The sequence below is a fragment of the Lissotriton vulgaris genome, chromosome 1_1 (genome assembly GCF_964263255.1).
Source record: "Lissotriton vulgaris chromosome 1_1, aLisVul1.2, whole genome shotgun sequence".
Lineage (NCBI taxonomy): Eukaryota > Metazoa > Chordata > Amphibia > Caudata > Salamandridae > Lissotriton > Lissotriton vulgaris.
In genome coordinates this window covers 217,013,094-217,028,977 of record NC_141685.1, presented here as the reverse complement: position 1 = coordinate 217,028,977, position 15,884 = coordinate 217,013,094, and the positions used below count along the sequence as shown (strand labels likewise).

General features: G+C 43.4%; 1 protein-coding gene across 3 annotated transcripts in view; it reads right to left on the bottom strand.

Moving 5' to 3' along the window:
* Positions 1-15,627, bottom strand: part of LOC147740926 (uncharacterized) — a 758,774-nt gene extending 743,147 nt beyond the window's left edge. Inside the window, exons 1-2 of one of the 3 annotated variants that reach the window (XM_086936040.1) lie at positions 15,164-15,627; positions 5,740-5,769 (exon numbers count right to left, since the gene is read on the bottom strand). In XM_086936040.1, coding sequence (XP_086792166.1) covers positions 5,740-5,769; positions 15,164-15,228 — 95 coding nt within the window. In that variant the 5' untranslated portion in view covers positions 15,229-15,627. The remainder of the gene's footprint in view (positions 1-5,739; positions 5,770-15,163) is intronic. The other 2 variants (XM_086936035.1, XM_086936046.1) reach the window with 2 other exon arrangements.
* Positions 15,628-15,884: the final 257 nt, after the last annotated feature.

Sequence of the window (15,884 nt, the reverse complement as noted above, 5' to 3'; positions counted from 1 at the left end):
AGTACCTGGCCCAGATGGTTTCACTGTAGAATTCTTTACTCACTTCTTTGTTGATTCCCAAATTGCATACCCTTACATATACTTTTTTACAATTCGGAGGCTCTACTGGATCTTTTTCCGATGCTCTTATCTGCCTCATACCTAAGGCTAGTAAGGATCTTCAGCATTGTAAAACATACCGACCTATCTCCCTAGTCAATGTAGATTATTAAAAAAATTCAAAAGCTCTAGCTTTGCAATTGGAATCTTAGATGCCTGATTTGCTGGGGACCGAGCAATCCGGTTTTGTTAAGTGGAGACTTATCACGGATGACACTTGTTTATTTTTGGATATTCTCTCCAAGGCCTCACATGTTTCTCATTCCTTGGCAGCCATAGCTTTGGATGCCGAAAAAGCTTTTGATGGAGTTGGATGGCCTTTTTCGTACACTTAAGTGGTTTGGTTTTGGGCCAAAAATTATTGCTTTAATTTCTATTTTGTATTCCAACCCACAAGCAGCTGTAACAGCAAACGGTGATATCTCCTCTTATTTAAACCTTGGTAGGGGAGTTATACAGGGTTGTCCTCTCTCTCCGTTTCTTTTTAATTTCGCCTTAGAACCTTTTTTGCTTCGGATTCGTCAAAACAATAACATTCACGGCTTTACTTTTAAGGAGACCAGTATTAAAATGGCAGCTTATGCTGATGACATGCTTTTGTTTCTTTCGCAACCTCAAGTTTCTCTTCCTGCTTTTTTAGAGGAAGTGGAATCCTTTGCGTTCATGTCTGATTATATATTGAACAGGGGCAAGTGTGAAATTTTACCCTTGACAAAATTTACTTTTAAAGCTGACTTTGCTATTTCAGGTTTCTCATGGAGCCCCCAATTTATCAAATACTTAGGTTTGCATTTACTCATTCCATATCGGGAATGGTGTCATGATGCATGGAAAATTCCATACAGAGATTATCTTCTTTAACAACAAAGTGGCATCCCTTATACTTGTCCTGGTGGGGTCGCTTAGACACTATAAAAATTATGCTTTCCCCCATACTCCTATGTACAATCTCTAATATTCCATTGTCAATTCCTCCTAAACATTTTTTAAAACTTAATTCTATCTTATCTTGCTTTTTTTGGGGACACAAGAAATCACGGATGTCCATTCACATATTAATTCGTTCCAAATCGGATCAGAAGATGGGATAAATTTTCCTGACTTTCCTCTTTATCATAAATCCTTCATATTAAGTCAGTCATCATGTTGGCTTTTCGATCCTTCCATAAATTGTCCTCTTTGGACTACACTAGAACAATCTTTCATCTCTCCCTTCTCCTTCCAAGAATATTTATCCTTCACATGCAATCCACAATCTGTGTTTACTCCCATCCTCAAACATATTTCCAAAATTATTCCAGCGACGCCTTTGACATCTTTTCTCAATTTTCCTATATGGCACAACATACACATCTTAATAAATAATAAACCTATATTTTGGAAATCTTAGAGACAACGAGGGTTGAGCTGGGTGAACCAATTATACAATAGGGATAAGATTATACCCTCCACACAAGCTAGTACTGTTTTTGGCTTTCCCTCAACTTTCTGTTCCAAATATGCTCTCTTAACACAAGCTATCCAATCTGCTATTTCACAACACACAACATCCCATATTAGCAATCCTCCTGAATCCACACATGCAGATACATTGCTTTCCTTATTACTTCACGAATCCAGGGCTTCCATTATGTATAAATTTTTACACAGCTCACCTATTCCAAGAGACAAAACTAAGGTAGAACTTTTGTGGGAAAAGGAACTTGACACCTCTTGGTCCGTGGATTTTTGGGATAAAACATGGCTTAAACTTAGGAAATCTTCTAGAGCTGCAAACACGACACAAACACTCTTTTTCATTTACAATAGGCTCCTATTATCTCCCCTTGCCCTTAACACATATCATTCTGATATCCCACATGACGGTTGTATGACGTTACAACGCGGGCTTTTACCCCGCATGCCATTACAACGCGGGGATTACAAAGAAAGTCGTTACAACGACTTTCGCTGGAGGGCCCTGGATAGTGGAATAGTTTAATTTTCTATTATAACTCCAGCCCACGTTGACAGTAGGGAAGGTGTTGGATAGAAAATTAAACTATTCCCTATCCAACAGCGCCCTCCAGCGAAAGTCGTTGTAATGACTTTCGTTGTAATCCCTGCGTTGTACTGGCATTGCAGGGTAATCCCCGTGTTGTAATGGCTGTTCCCCCCACACAACTGTTGATCTTGCTCACTACCACATGCAGACTTATTCCATCTGCTTTTTACATGCAAGTTTGTTCTGATTTTTTGGGAAACGGTGTGGTCACAACTTAATTTGATATTTCATGCCAACCATCCCTTTTCTATTTCACATATCTTTTTAGATAGTATATCTTCTATATGGGAACATTGTGACATCAATGTAAAAGTAATTGACCTGTTATTAGCAGTAGCCTTCCAACAAATAACTGAGAATTGGAAAGACTTCACTAAACTCTCACATCAAGCATGGTGGTACGCTGTCTGTTACAATCATAGGCTAGACACCACATTTGTATACCCGACACATCCGTTATCCAAACATTTAGATTTGTGGACACCGGTTACACTATATATTGATACTAGTGCTAAATGTTTTGCTCTCCCTATACCTATGCATCAAGAAGTTACTAAACCCTCATGACTTCCTTTATGGTATTATACAGTTATGTTATTATACAGTTCTATTTATATTTCACTATGTTTTATCATTCTCTGTAGAACATGTACAATTCTCTCTTCTCTCTTTTTCATATTGATGTAACATATGATATGGATATATTGATTGTATATGAAATATTTCATTGACTGTTTTATATCCCTACTATTTATTTCATCCAACTGATATATTGTATGTAATCTTCTTACCTTCATTTTTCTTATACTCTATACATTATTGCAACTCTTTATCCTAATAAACTCATCTTTGAACTTAAAAGAAAAGAGAGAAGTTAACTGGGGGTTGGTTGACTCTTGGAGAAAAGATCCTAGATCGGTAAATGGTCTGGATACAGAATCCCCTAAGGGTGAGAATGTACTTGTGAGATTAGGGGGGTTGATTTTAAGCAGAGTGTTTCCATCCAATGATGAATTTTTCTTAGACTGATCTGTAACATGAGAAGATCACTGGTCAATAACAATTTTAGGTATAATTGTGTGTCACCTGCGTATTGGTAAGTCTTAATGTTGGTTTTGTTGAGCAATTTTTCCTAAAGGTTCAACATACAGATTGAATCCAATCAGTGTGGATCCCTGTGCATCTTTGTACATGCTATCTTCTTAGTAGAGGATGAGTGGTTTGCTGGTTTTATTAATTGTGTTCTGTCCTTCAGGAAAGAATTGAACCCGTTTGGTACTGCACGTGTGAAGCCCATCCTTCTTTCCAGGGTTTCTAGTTGCAGATCATCGTCCACTGTGTTGAATCCTTCCAACAACCTCAGTAATACTCAGAGGCAGGCTTCACCTTCATCTAGGATGCAAAGAATGTCATCCAGTACCTTCAGCATGACTGATTCAGTGCTATGTCCTTCTCTGGAGCCTGGTTGTGAGAAGAGTAGGTGGGAATTATTTTGACTACTGTTAATCTGTAGTGCCACATATTTTTCTATTGCCTTCCCCAGCAATTGGAAGTCTGATAGGTCTAATATTGTCAATGAGACCTAGATTAGCATTGTGTTTCTTTAAGCCCACTTTTTAGTGATTGGCACAAACTCTTGGAGACAAGGATGCATTGAATAAATCAACCCTGCAGGGGTAAACAGATGGAAATTTGATTTGGCCCTAGAGTTTGTCCTTGCTACAATGGGTGAATTTTGTGACTTGACTTAGCATTCATGAAAAAATATGTCCCAACAAGAATAGTGTTGGTGTATTACATGAGAATAAAAGAGCCCTTGAAAGGAACCATGGCACAATCTGGCTTTGGATATCTGGAATATTTGGAAATTGGTGAACATGTTTTTTTATAATACTAGACATAATGCTTGCTGTGATCTTTTGGAGTAACTATACACATAGCCACCATTCAACACATCTGCTGAGTAAAGACGTTTCCCCTACATATACACTTGCTAATCACTGCAGATGCTAACACATGAGTAGAAGATGAAAACTGTAATGACGCTGATCTTTAAGCTAAAATGATCAGACTGGACAATATTGATATGTTGTGAGTTTTCATGATGAAAGGGTGGTAAACTGTGAAATCGTTTTTATACCTGCTTAAAGTACTACCAAAGCCTTTCCATTATTACACATTAAGACACATTTTAAATGTACTGCAGGGATTGGGTGTGCACCAAGTACTGCAGTCCAGAAAGTAAATAATAATAGTATTAAAAGATTATTTATTTTCAATTAGTTTGCTCTCACAAGGTTGTAGTGTTCTACTCAGCTATACACGGTAGCTGGAAACAGTTTGCGTTCTTCACGCTTCTGGTGGGCGCAGCTTAGTGTGTGCTGAGGCCAAGCGCGGCCTGTTATCAGGGAGGTCTATATTGAAGCAAGTTAATGCACACAAGAAGTGAGGGTGGTTGTTCCAGGTAGTGACACTGGAAGCAGCGGAAGTCCCCAGGCCTGGGTAGGCCTAAAGTTCCATATTCAGGAGCTATATCTCTCTGAGACGAAGTTCTCTTTATGAGAACGAAATGCGCTGGCTGACTAGAACATAGACCGAGACATAGATCCTGAATACGGAACTTTAGGCCTACCCAGGCCTGGGGACTTCCCGCTGCTTCCAGTGTCACTACCTGGAACAACAACCCTAATTTCTCGTGTGCATTTACTTGCTTCAATATAGACCTTCCTGATAACAGGCTGTGCTTGGCCTCAGCACACACTACGCTGCGCCCACCAGAAGCGCGTAGAACGCAAACTGTTTCCAGCTACCGTCTATAGCACTTACCTTCCTAATTTAAAGCCCTGATGAAGTTCTCTTCATGAGAACGAAATGCGTTGGCTGACTAGAACACTGCAACCTTGCGAGAGCAAACCAATTGAAAATAAATACTCTTTTCATACCATTCTTATTGACTTTCTGGACTGCATTACTTGTCTCATGGCCAACCCCTGCTCTGCTTAGGATCTGCTTCCCAGAGCAACCACGTGACGGCTGGTGCCAGGGCTTGCTGCCCAAAGACCTTTAATTTGTTTGAAACTAGCGTGAGGTGCGGAACCACAAGTCCGCCATTAAAGAATCTCTATTTGACATGTTAAATGCACTGCCTTCTTGTTTTCTGTTGTTGTTCCCTGCTCATTTAGCCTAACTTTCAAGTAAGGCTAGCTTCGGCATAGAGAAGCGAGAACTATAGCTTCCCCCTTTCTCCACTGTAAATAGTCTTCAATATCTTCTCACATTATTCCCATGAGAAAAGCCAGGCACCTGATCGTTAGCTGCAATCTAGTGGGGCACATAACTTCACATGTCCTATCCTCTGCTTGCTGCTTTGTTAAAATAGTATAAACTACATGTGTAATTAAAGTGAATTTAGCATTATTTGCTGCAAAAGCTTTTTTGTTCCCTAAATATACCTGTTCCTTATCATCGTTGAACGGTATTCAGGGGTAGGTAGAAATCTTATGTGAATATGTGCAATCAGATAATCCTAGCATATATCTATCAGGCTGACTTGGCCTTCAGTTTTGACTAAAACAGATCCATATAGAGCAACGTACCTGGAAGGTTCAAGCTGCACCATGGGGAGCCTGGGGAGGAGAGAAGAAATAATGTCTGTTATTATCAGGAGATGGCAGAGAAACAGTGGAGGCGGGTGACACTGAATATTACCCAGAGACAACCCAGTAAAGGGAAGACCATGGACAGCTAAAGAGTGATGCACTGGAGAGAGCTGAAGAGGAAGAGGAGAGAGTTGAGACAGCCGAGCAATGTGGAGGCCACCACAGAGAGGATGGCATGGAAAGGATGACAAACAAGAAGAGTGTGCTGCAAGCAAAGTAGGAAGATAAGAGGCTATGGACAGAAGAGGAATGAGAATGATCAACAGAGCATAGAGGAGGAATTGGAGGCTACTGTGAAAAAGATCCAGAGTGACTAAGAACAGAGAAGAAATTTGGGGACTGCAAAAGAAGGAGTTACTAGAGTACTGGGGTATTAACTGAACAAACTGGAGATCTTGGAGTAAGATCTGAGAGACATCATTAGGGATGTGAGTAGATTGTAGCAAATTAGACCTCCTTGGAAAAGAAGAGAAAGTACAGAATCTTAAGAAATTGTAGAAGAGAAAATGGAGATAGCTGAGAAGCAGCAGCAAGAAAATGGAGCTATATAAAGTGTATCCTGGTTTTGGGCACCAGCATTATTGTTGTCAGCTGGCCCAGAATGGTAGAGGGCGACCAGAAGAAATACAGGCTGCAATAACTGCTTCTGAAGGTTCTCTGCTCTAGCGCTGGGTGTGTGAGGAGATAATGTGCTTCCTCTCAGGGCTTAAGGTCTTCCCTTAACCGGAAACAAGCATCCCTTGCTCACATTGCTACTGGATATAGGAAACCGGTCCCAGGATGCTTGTTTCTAGTACAGAGAAGATCTAACTTGGCAGTTCGGGCTGCACTGGTCCCATGAGGAGCAAGTACAAGACTGATGGGCATAGGGCTGGGTCTGAACTGGGGTGGTGAAGTGAGCTAAATAACGATGATGGATTCAACCCAGATCTAATAGTGTTTGAGGGTGAGTGTCTGAAAAGTTTCAGCGCTCCGCCCATCATCTCACATGTACAATCAGCATTTTCTTCTGAGCTTATTTAGCTTACAATGTGTGAAAATCAAAATAGGTTTTCCATTTCACATTACAAAACTTTTTTTGAATTCATTTTTTATCAATTGCTATTTTTCTCTAGAGCCCAGATATGCTGAGCTGGGCAAAGAAAAACCTTGAGTATTTTATAATATTTTCCATATAAATGTATAGTATCTTGCTTCATTTAAACTGCCACTTTTTATAAACCATATTTTAATGTTTACGTAAACACACAACATAAAATAAACACTCACTGGGATGCAAGGAACAATAGAACTTGCACATTCTGCACAGCAGAGTGAGCATCACACCTGACATATGTCATAATAGTGCCACCACTTCCCCCAAGTCTGTTTATGTTTAAGGAGAAGCCTCTGGCTTTCTCGATGCGTTCCTCCGATATCGCATATCTGTCCATTTGTCTCAGCCATTCTGCAAATGCAGGTATTGTTCCTGAAATCCAATATCTGGCACTATCCCTTTTAGCTAGCACTTTACCTATTTCCAGCAGTTTAACTTCACCACGACTGCCCCAAGATCATGTAGTGTTCACAGCAACCTGTGGTGAGAGCTAAACGTATCTGCTCAGTGCTTTCAATAGTGAAGATATTTATAATAGACCAATATTTTGTGATTACTGGACAGTCCTGTGTCACATGAAACAAGTGGCAATCCGCAGAACTACATTTAAAATAACAGGTTGAGGGGATTTTACCAGCATGCCATAGTTTTTAGGGAGTCAAATATTCCAATGTGGGTATTGTAGGGGCTGGTTTAGCCAGCTCAGTGTACAACTCTTGACATTGGGTGGAACCCCCAACATGGTGGTTCCTGTGAATGTCACAAACGTTTGACAGACAGCGTCATCAAACCAGAAGGCCACCTATCTATTGGAAATGTAAAATTTTTCAAACGCCAACTCCCAAACCGGAAACAGGGCCAGACTGGGAACACAAACCAGCCCTGCAATTAAGCTGGACCTGCCAGGGGTGTTGGGTGGTGCTAATTAGAAGCACCAGCCCGTGGATAGGGATTTGGGTGCTACCACTTTAGCACTGGTTCTGCTTTTGTTACAGGGGGCCCACACGACTCGAAAACTGGCCCCCACCCTTCCAGCCCATCGGGAAAATGACCGGTGCCCACTACGGCCAGTCTGGCCTTGACCGGAAGAATATTTTTGAAAAATGAAAAACGAATGCCCCCCCACAACATAGTAGTTTCATCCTATGCTGAAGGGTTCATTATAATTTTTATTGTCCTTCTCCACTAGGGTTTACCTGGTGGTGACAGAGGGCAACGTAATGCCATCCGATCGCCCTTTCTAAACTGGGTGGGAAGTCAAATGGCTACCCTGTGATGGTCTGTACTCTGTCCAGCCTTCTCAAGAGTATATCTTCAACGGACCCTCTAAATCTGGTGGGAGGACCTTGAGTTTAGAGGAGAGGGTACTCAGTTGCCATTGTGATGCAGTACCTTTTATGATAAACTTTGAAGCTCTTATTTATGAGGGGCTTACGCCGCTGTTGTGTCACTAAGGTATAATGTCTGCATGGTGGTGTTCCCCGTAAAAAAGGCTCATAGAAGTGACGCAGTGAAAGCTATGAGTTCACCGGGTCAAATACTTATGTCTGCTTCACAGTGGGCTTGGGACTCGCTCATGTTTAATGACATAGTGCTGGAGTTGGATCTGTATTACAACACATGCCAGCAATGCGTAATTACTGTGCTACTAGATATGTCAGGATTCCTGATGTGTATGGTCACTCCTTGCAGCATGGAGCGCCGTACTGTAAATACGGCGGATCCAAGGTGTTGCATGGAGGGCGCAATGAAAAGTGTTGCATCGCTGTTTTCAACCAGCGATGCAACACTTTTCATAAATAAGGCCCTAAAGGCCTTACTTATGAAGGGCTTAGCCGCCATTGTGTCACTTTTTGTGATGCTGTGGCGGCATAAAAAATGTGCCACACTGCACCATATTTACAAAGTGGCTCATCTAGACAGATGTGTCTCTTTGTAAACCCCTGCGCTACATTATACCTGTGTAAGGTATAATGTATACAGGGTGAGTGTTCTCCAGAAAAAAGGCTCATAGAAGAGGCTCAGTGAAATCTAACAGATTTCACTGCGCCACTTCTACGACTTCACTGCAGCAATGCGTCATTACTGTGCCACCAGATACGTCAGGATTCCTGACATACCTTGTCACTCCCTGCGACATGGAGCACCGTACTGTAATTACGGCACATCCAAGGTGTCGCAAGGAGGGCGCAATGAAAGGTGTTGCATCACTGTTTTCAACCGGCGATGCAACACTTTTCATAAATGAGGCCCTAAAGCTGCCCCTTTAGTCTGGACTAAATAACCAACTCTCCCAATGGGACAATTATAACAATAACTTTATTCCAGCAGCCCCTCCCAATCCTCTTATTTCACATTAACATCTGAGAATTGGTCAGGTGAATACATTCTAAGTTTTTGTATATGCTAGAAATCCCTTCTTCGCCCAGTGGACCCATCACATTAGCCTCCATTTGGTTGTATTCTGAGGTTTTGTTCAGCTGTGCTCGATGAGAGGCCAGCGCATGTCTTAACTGGGGGTACTTGTAAAGTTGTGTTTTGTTTAACCAGACACTAGGCCTACAGGTGATTAATATCATAATATAACTACATTTTTTTTTTTTTTTTTGTATGTTCTTATATAGCGCTCGACTACCCGGAGGCATCTCGGCGCTTGCCTTGGGAACCCGTCCTGGCTTTTCCCTGTGAGATAGCCCCTAACGGGCATCCCCAAGGTGAAAGCCAGGCATCCCGCCGCGGGGGGCCGTTGTGGAGATTAATCAAGCTTAATGCCCAGAGTTGCAGAGTGTGAACCCATGATTAGGTCAGGCACCGAAGCGAGAATTATCGAGTCCGTGGACATTTGAGCTCAAGACCCTGCCGCGTCGGGAATTGAACCCTGGTCCCAGGTCTGACCTCTGCTTCAGGGTCTGCCTGCTCTAACCAGTGAGCCACACTTCTCCACATTAATATCGTATCCGCTCAACCAGGTTTTCTTAAAGTAGGAGTAAAATATATTTTTAGCAAAGGATTTAAATTTGACAGAATTACAACATTTGTTCTTTAACATACATAGGCATAAAAAAATCAATCAATTTAGTTGAAAAAAGGTTCAGCCATAAATACACCATTAGAATTCTACAACAACCTATAAAAACATATAAAATGTAATGAAATCATGAATCTTTCAGTCATGTTAGTAATGAGTGATCTTACCGACCCCCGCTCTGGTGCCGGCCTAGTGATGATCAACTGGCCTGTGATATGAAGCAGGAGTCCCAAAGCCTCCTTCTTACACCTATTGAGCAGCAAATATTGGTGCAAACAGCAACACAGACTGCGTATGTCTATAGTTGTTGTCAAAAACTAAAGCAGGCCTGCTTTGTCTAAAGTGGCATTTACACAGCAATGCCTGCTACCAAGAAGGAAGGCACACAATCAATTGCTCATATCATATCAGCTTCATTGACAATATACTGCTTGATATTAGACTCTATGGGCTAGTACAATGATATTGGTAATTATAAACACAATCGCGATGAAAAGGGTTAGCCTCTTGCGCATGCATGGAATTTGCCTGGACAGCTGGAAAATGTGCGCCGCATGGAAGCGGTTAGGTTGATGTCCAAAGGAGAGGAAAACATATACAACACAATGTTTGGTATTTACAATTGTTCTTTATATATATTATAAAAAATAAAAAATAAACAATTTCATTTTATAATATATATAGATAACGATTGTGATTACCAATCATTGTGTTGTATATGTTTTCCTCTTTTTTGGACATCAACCTAACCCTTTTTATTGCAATTGTGTTTTTAATTACCAATATTATTGTCCTAGCCCACAGGAACCACTATTTTTGTTTATACACTAATTACCCTGGTTCCAAGTGAGTAGGGTTTCCCTTGTCTCTTTCTCTTAATATTAGACTCTGGCATAAAATTGTTGATATTTGTGTTGTCTCCCAACAGGATAGCGGCCAGAATGCACTAGATTTGACACAAAGCTCATTGGGGATCACCCTGGTGAGTACTCGTACCGAACCCTTTGATAGGTTACTTAGCCTCTCGAATAACTGGCGTAGATGGAAATGGAGCTCTGTTGCGGGCTTTCCTGCAGTGATCAAGGAGGTTTACGGCATAGTGGCTGCAGGGTTTCAATCAATCAATCAACGCATTTATATAGCGGACTACTCACCCAGAGGGTCTCAAGGCGCTAGGGGAGGGGGGTCCGCTACTGCTCGAACAGCCAGGTCTTGAGTTGCTTCCTGAAGGCGAGGTGGTCCTGGGTCAGGCGGAGGTGGGTCGGGATGGAGTTCCATGTCTTGGCGGCGAGGTAGGAGAAGGACCGTCCCCCTGTGGTCGCTCTTCGGATTCGGGGGACGGCGGCGAGGGCGTGGCCGGTCGATCGAAGCTGGCGTTTGGGAGCGTAGAAGTTGAGGCGGCTGTTGAGGTATCCTGGGCCTTGGTTGTGTAGGGCTTTGTGTGCATGGGTGAGGGGTCGGAAGGTGATTCTCTTGTTGACCGGGAGCCAGTGCAGGTCTCTCAGGTGTCCGGAGATGTGGCTGCGACGGGGGATGTCCAGGATGAGTCGTGCTGAGGCGTTCTGGATCCGCTGGAGTCTCTTCTGGAGTATGGCGGTGGTTCCGGCGTAGAGGGAGTTGCCGTAGTCCAGACGGCTGGTGACGAGGGCCTGGGTGACCGTCTTCCTGGTCTTGGTGGGGATCCACCGGAAGATCTTACGTAGCATGCGCAGGATGTTGAAGCACGACGAGGAGACTGTGTTGACTTGTCTGGTCATGGAGAGGGAGGAGTCCAGGATGAAGCCCAGGTTGCGTGCATGGTCTGTTGGTTTGGGTGCGCTGCCTAGGGCGGGGGGCCACCAGGAGTCATCCCAGGCGGAGGGTGAGGATCCCAGGATGAGGACTTCCGCCTTGTCCGAGTTCAGTTTCAGGCGGCTGTTCTTCATCCATTCGGCTACCTCTTTCATCCCTTCGTGTAGGTTGGCTCTGGCGGTGGCGGGGTCGTTGGTGAGGGAGAGGATCAGCTGGGTGTCGTCGGCGTAGGAGATGATGTTGAGGTTGAGGATGTTTGTTGTGAGTCCCAGGGGGAGCTCACGGACGCTATCCCTGTTAATCAGGGAGTCCAACAGGGGTGTGTCCTTGCCCCAACCTAATCTTTTTTTTATATCAATGGCTTGGTGGCATTTTTAGAGAATTACGAGAATGAGGCACTAAATCTTCTTGATAATAGGATCCCAGCCGTTCTGTTTACAGACAATACCCTCCTGATCTCCAAATCTCCAATGCAGCTTCAGAAGCTTCTGGGTCAGTTTAGGTGCTCCTACAAATAGAGGGGCTTAGAGGTCAACAACGTCAAGACCAAGTATATGGTTTTTAATCCTTGTTCATCATCCAGGCCCAATTCTGAACTCTATGGAGTATGTTTGGAGTGAGACCCAATCTTTGATTACCGAGTGGGTTACACTCATTTAACATTTTGTTTTGGTTCCACATTTTGTAAAGTTCAGGCTAAAGCTTGAGTAGTATTCCGGGGGGTACTCAACTTTGCCCCATTTCTCCAGCTATTCAGGTGTACAACACGCAAGCTGCGGGAGATGCAATTTATGGTGCAGATCTTTGGGGGCCACAAGGGACGTAGCTTTTTGGAGAAAGCAGAAAATTGCTTTATGCGTTCTTTGACCAATCTCCTTGTTAGTACCCAGCTTATACCCCTTTGTTTAGATCTGACACTAAAAGTGAATAGTGCAGAAACAGGTCTGAGACCACTCTTGTATTGGCACAGACTTTGAGCGACCCCATAGATTCTCCCATAGCGGCAGGGATTAGAGGAAATTCTTAGTACACTGTGCTTCCAAAACACCATGGGTTAGATACATTAGGCAATCCTTTACCCAGGAAGGATGTGTGAACCTTTGGTCTATTCTCTTGGATCTTAGTGGGGTATGTAAGCCTGTTTTAAAGGGTCTGTTTTGGCAATGTATGTTATCCTTATTCATTGGGCAACCAGGAGAAGACTCCTTAGCTTCTGCGTTCCTTGATTTTAATGTAGATTTTAATTTAGAACCCTTTCTTGATGAAGTCAAGCCCCTCCTTAGCTAAGACACTTTGAGCCAGATGTACGACCACGACTGGGTGGTTTGAGACCGCTAAAAAGGGTTGTAGTATATACAACCCCATATTTTGCAAGCCGTACCCTATTACCAATTCGCAAAATAGGGTTTGCAAGTCTCAATTAGGAAGGAGCGTGCCACAGGCGTCTCTTCCTAATAGTGAGTCACAATGGTATGTACAATTAGTTTGCAACCACAAATGAGGCTGCATAACAATTGCAGTTACCACCTACTTCATGTAGGTGGTAAGCCAGTCGCAAACAGGAAGGGGTCCCCAGGGGACCCCTTCCCCTCTGTGAAAGTATGCAAAAATACTTTTTTAAGAGCATTCAATCGTCCCATGGACAACTGCCTACCCTTAAAAAACGAAAATAAAACTTTTCATTTTTTTTCTTTTAAACATTTCCGCTTTCCAGTATGGAAAACGGTCTGCATTTGAAAAAAATTGTTTTTTATTTAAAAAGCAATCACAGACATGGTGGTCTGCTGTCTCCAGTAGGCCACCCTGTGATTGAAGCTCATTCCCATTGGGTCGCAAATTGTGCCCTGCCTCATAAAAATTGAATGTATATCTGACCATTTATTTGAAAGATCATTTCGGAACTTGACAACTATGTTCTTTTCCTTCTAAATGACAGCATGTAACATGGGATCATTGAGACTATCGAGCATGACTTGTTTTGTTTCCCAGTTTATATGGGATATCGTAAAAAATTGATTATTCCAATTTGTCGGTTATTAAGCACACAAGAATTTAGAGCAGTGCTCAGGATTTTGAGAAGAGACACAAAGCAATCTATAGTGTTCTCAATCTCACAATGTTTGTTATGCATGTGGAGACTAAGGCTTAAAAAACTTACAGTCTAGATATCCTGCTTCTGCTGTCTGTCTGATCTTGCATTACTCCCTGTTATCTAACTTTGCTGCTGTATATTAGCACTCTGTATTGTTGTAATGACTGTATCAGGTTTTTATTTAATCATGTATTGTATTATATCGATTTTATGTACCCTACATTTTCATGATTTGTATGTACTTTTATAGCTTGTTGCTGAAAAAAGATTAATGATGATGACAATGTAAAGGAACAGTGGGCAGGGGATCAGAGCAATCTTAGAAAATGAGAGTTTTTGAGTATCCCCAAATATCTGCCCTGTATGTGGCCATCACTACACACTTAGCCTGGTAAATTGTGCCCACTTGTGTCAGTGGTTTCAGTCCCAGTTTTGTTGATAAGGTAAATAAAACATAAATGTCTTTCCCAAATTGATTCTGGATTCTCTTTCCATGTACCACCAGATTCAAATTGTACACCCAAGTATTAGGAGTCTGCTTCAGCTAGGTGTCCTCCAGACTGAGCAGGCAAGAAAAGGGGCAATGGGACCCAAATGTCATAATGTATGTTTTATCCATATTTACCCTGAGGTCCAAGTCACCCATAAAGTCAGCATAGGTGTTCAGAAGTAAATGTTCAGTGACACTTAAGGCACTCTATCTAGAGTCCATGAACTTCTACATTTCCATTCAAAGCATTGTTTTACAGTAAATATAGAGGCCGGCTTGCAGCATGAGTGAGCTGGTCCCTGGCCCAGGGCGGCCGTACTCCGAGGGGCGCCTGGAGCATTAAGGTTGTGCCAACAGCATCGCCCTTCTCATCGTGCTCCAGTCTTGTCCGTGTACCTGCCTGTTCCTTTCTGTCTGATTTGCCAGTTTCAATGGGTTTTAGGCCTTCATTCTCATATGGGGGCGATGTTGTTAACACCCCTTTAGCCCCATTACTTGCCCTCCCTCCACCCTCTGACCCCTGCTGGCAGATATCAACAAATCCTTCATCTGCGGGAGGCTGCTCAGCTATAGGTCTAGGAAAGTTTGTGTTCAGGGTTCAGTCGCTGCTCATGCAGGTACTGACCAGTGGACACACAAGTGACCCTCGCTGCCTCGTTTAATTTACCACCATCAGCAAGGGTGCCAGGGGCCATATTATCAAGAACGACAATAACATTATCAGCACTTTAGCGGCAGGAAACTGTCCTGTCTCCCTCTAGGTCACAAGAGGGAGACAGGACACGCACCCTCACCTCCCCCTGATGTAAACTCCCTCCCAGGCGCTGAAGCAGCAAAGAAAGGTCGCTTGGAGGTCACACTCACCACAGTCCGGCCAGCAGAAGGATTAGGAGGCCTCTTCCTGAAGGCGACAGCCTGCACACGTCCATAGCGGCGGCGTGTCGTGTTGTCTGTGTGCTTCTTTCACCCCTGGGCGCGCGCTTCCTCCTTCCTCTGTGTGTGAGGTCACCGGCCCGTGCGTTCACAGACGTGTGCGTGTAGGTACCATGTCCATCAGCCTGTGTGCGCGTGTGCTCTCTAGCTTCTTTCTGTGCTGTGTCTTTTGTGTTTAGTCAGTCTGTGTTTGCGTGTTCTCCCACTTCCTCGTGCCACATTGACAGTCGGTCCTCCAGGCCACGTGACTCTTCCTTTCTTCAGGTTGTTTTCTGTAAGTCTCCGTGTCTCTCGGTGTTTTGTTCGCATCGCCCTGTCTTATTGTTCATTCCAGTAATCGTTTTGCGCCCCTCCTGTGTTCACCTCGGTTGCACGCCTTCATTCCTTTCTGCTGTGTGTGGTGCGTGCGTGCTCTGTAAACGTCCCCTGCCAGCGTCAAGGCGCTGAAGGGCTGGGTGCGATCCGTGCAGCTCGAGGCGACGTGACGGCGGTTCCTGCAGAGTGACATTCCGCTCACACGTGATGGAAATACCCCCGGCCTCATCTGGGGCGCACCTAAAAAACACACTTCCTGGAGGGTCAGTTATGTCGCCACAAGTATTTCTGCAGGTTGTTCCTAGAGACAAGAATCCCAGTCACAATGGCCACGTGA